Source organism: Somniosus microcephalus, unplaced genomic scaffold (assembly GCF_052327205.1).
Source record: "Somniosus microcephalus isolate GS21.2 unplaced genomic scaffold, FLI_Smic_1.0 unresolved_chr2, whole genome shotgun sequence".
In the NCBI taxonomy this organism is placed as follows: domain Eukaryota; kingdom Metazoa; phylum Chordata; class Chondrichthyes; order Squaliformes; family Somniosidae; genus Somniosus; species Somniosus microcephalus.
In genome coordinates, this window is record NW_028225180.1 from 78,647,957 (window position 1) to 78,650,201 (window position 2,245).

Genomic DNA, 2,245 nt, shown 5'->3' on the forward strand with positions numbered 1-2,245 from the left:
GCTGAAGAGAGAGGTCGAGAGTGTTCATGTGGCGTCGCATGGCATTCAGCGTGGATCTCAGGATACGGCGAGAGCAGTGGTTCGAGGAACGCTGAATATCTTGGAGATATCTGTAGTTCTGGGGGGATCCAAAACACGAAGCTGGAGACAGTTGCTGAGGAAAGATATGTGGATGTGAAAGCGAGTTTTGGTAGATACCTGATCAAACACGAGAAGGGAGACAGAAAGCAATGAAGATGCACAAGGTAAAAGAGAGAAATGGAAATCCCGTCGGAGAGAAGAGCAGAACTTCTTCAGGGTGGGCATTCCTGGAAGAGAGGTGACAGTGAATTAAACACTACAGGAAACTCGATTTACCGGCACCTAAATAACCGGAAATCTCAGTTAACCGGCAAAATTCAGGAGTAGGTTCAGGTAAGTTTTACTTCATATTAGTGGCCATTCCTCGATCTATGGCTGTGCAATCGGGGTTCCTGCACATGTTGCTAAGCAACAGGGACGCTTGGTCTGTGGCCGGGGTTCCTGCACATGTTGCTAAGCAACAGGGACGCTTGGTCTGTGGCCGGGGTTCCTGCACATGTTGCTAAGCAACAGGGAAGCCTGGATTTGTTGCTGTGTACGGAGCTCTCCTACCTTTTAACTATACCACACTGTAATCCGGACTTTTTGATAAACCGGCACCACGCCGGTCCCGTTGGTGCCGGATAAAAAAGAGTTTCCTGTAATACAAAAAGAAAATACTGCAGATGCTGGAAATCTGAAATAAAAACAGAAAATGCTGGAGATACTCAGCAGGCCAGGGCAGCATCTGTGGAGAGAGAAACAGAGTTAACGTTTCAGGTCGATGACCTTTCGTCAGAACTGGATAAAAGCAGGAAATGGAACAGATTTTTAAGCAAGTGTAGGGGCTGGGAAATGGGGGAGGGGATGAAAGAACAAAAGGGAAGGTCTGTGATAGGATATCTATATTTTTATATATATATCTTTTATCCACACTTTTTGTTTGTGCCTTCTGTTCTTCTCTCCCACATGGCAGCTGTCTTTCATTCTGCCAGCGCAATTTACACTTCATCAAGGGCCATCCTTTGTTTCTTAACCTGTCCCATTACCATCTCCTTTTGCTTTGAATATCTCTTAATGTCTCTTAACCTCTCCTGCCTTCTATCCTATCACAGGCCTTCCCTTTTGTTCTTTCACCCCGTCCCCCATTTCCCAGCCCCTACACTTGCTTAAAATCTGTTCCATTTCCTGCTTTTTTCCAAATCTGACAAAAGGCCATCGACCTAGAAACATAGAAGATAGGAGCAGGAGTAAGCCATTCGGCCCCTCAAGCCTGCTCCGCCATTCAATGAGATCATGGTTGATCATCCAAATTCAGTACCCTGTCCCTGCCTTCTCCCCATATCCCTTGATCCCTTTAGCCGTAAGAAATATATCTAACTCCTTCTTGAATATATTTAATGAATTGGCCTCAACCGCCCTCTGTGGTAGAGAATTCCACAGGTTCACCACTCTCTGGGTGAAGAAATTCCTCCTCATTTCAGTCCTAAATGGCTTACCCCTTATCCTTAGACTGTGACCCCTGGTTCTGGACTCCCCCGCCATCGGGAACATCCTTCCTGCATCTAGTCTGATCCAGTCCTGTCAGAATTTTATAAGTTTCAACCTGAAACGTTGACTCTGTTTCTCTCTTCACAGATGCTGCCTGACCTGCTGAGTATCTCCAGCATTTCTTATTTTTATTTCAGATTTCCAGCATCTGCATTATTTTCTTTTTGTATGAATATTCAAGTCTTTATTTCAACATAAAACAATAGCCACCAGTGAGGCAATGACCCAGGGGCAAATAACACCCAAAAACAATAATGTTTGGGTGCCTTGAGTTCATACTTATTTTTTTTTAAATTGGAATTAGTTAACCTCGTGCTGTGCTTGGAATACAATCTAAAGTCTACTTTAAAAAAAATGAAAATAAAGAAGCCTAAAACCCTAGGCCTCTTCAATGGAACTTTATTGTTCCAGAATTGCTCTCAATATAACTTTATTGTTCCAGAATGACTCTCAAAATAACTTTATAAGAAAATAACTGATTTTTTTTAAATTTTGGATTATTTTCACCTCATGTTGTTCTCAGATTAAGATCTACAATCTAGTATTTGTTAGGCCGGAGCGGAAGCCTGCAGGGCCGGGCCGCGCTCTCTCCCAGTGTCTCCAGAGCCCGGGCCCCGGGCTTTCTTCCCTGTCT

At 44.0% G+C, this 2,245-nt stretch overlaps 1 protein-coding gene across 1 annotated transcript in view; it reads left to right on the forward strand.

The window, feature by feature from the left end:
* The first annotated feature begins 230 nt into the window (after positions 1 to 230).
* vps51 (VPS51 subunit of GARP complex) overlaps positions 231 to 2,245 on the forward strand; it is a 22,844-nt gene continuing 20,829 nt past the window's right edge. Inside the window, 1 exon segment of the mRNA XM_085975701.1 lies at positions 231 to 245. Coding sequence (XP_085831827.1) covers positions 231 to 245 — 15 coding nt within the window.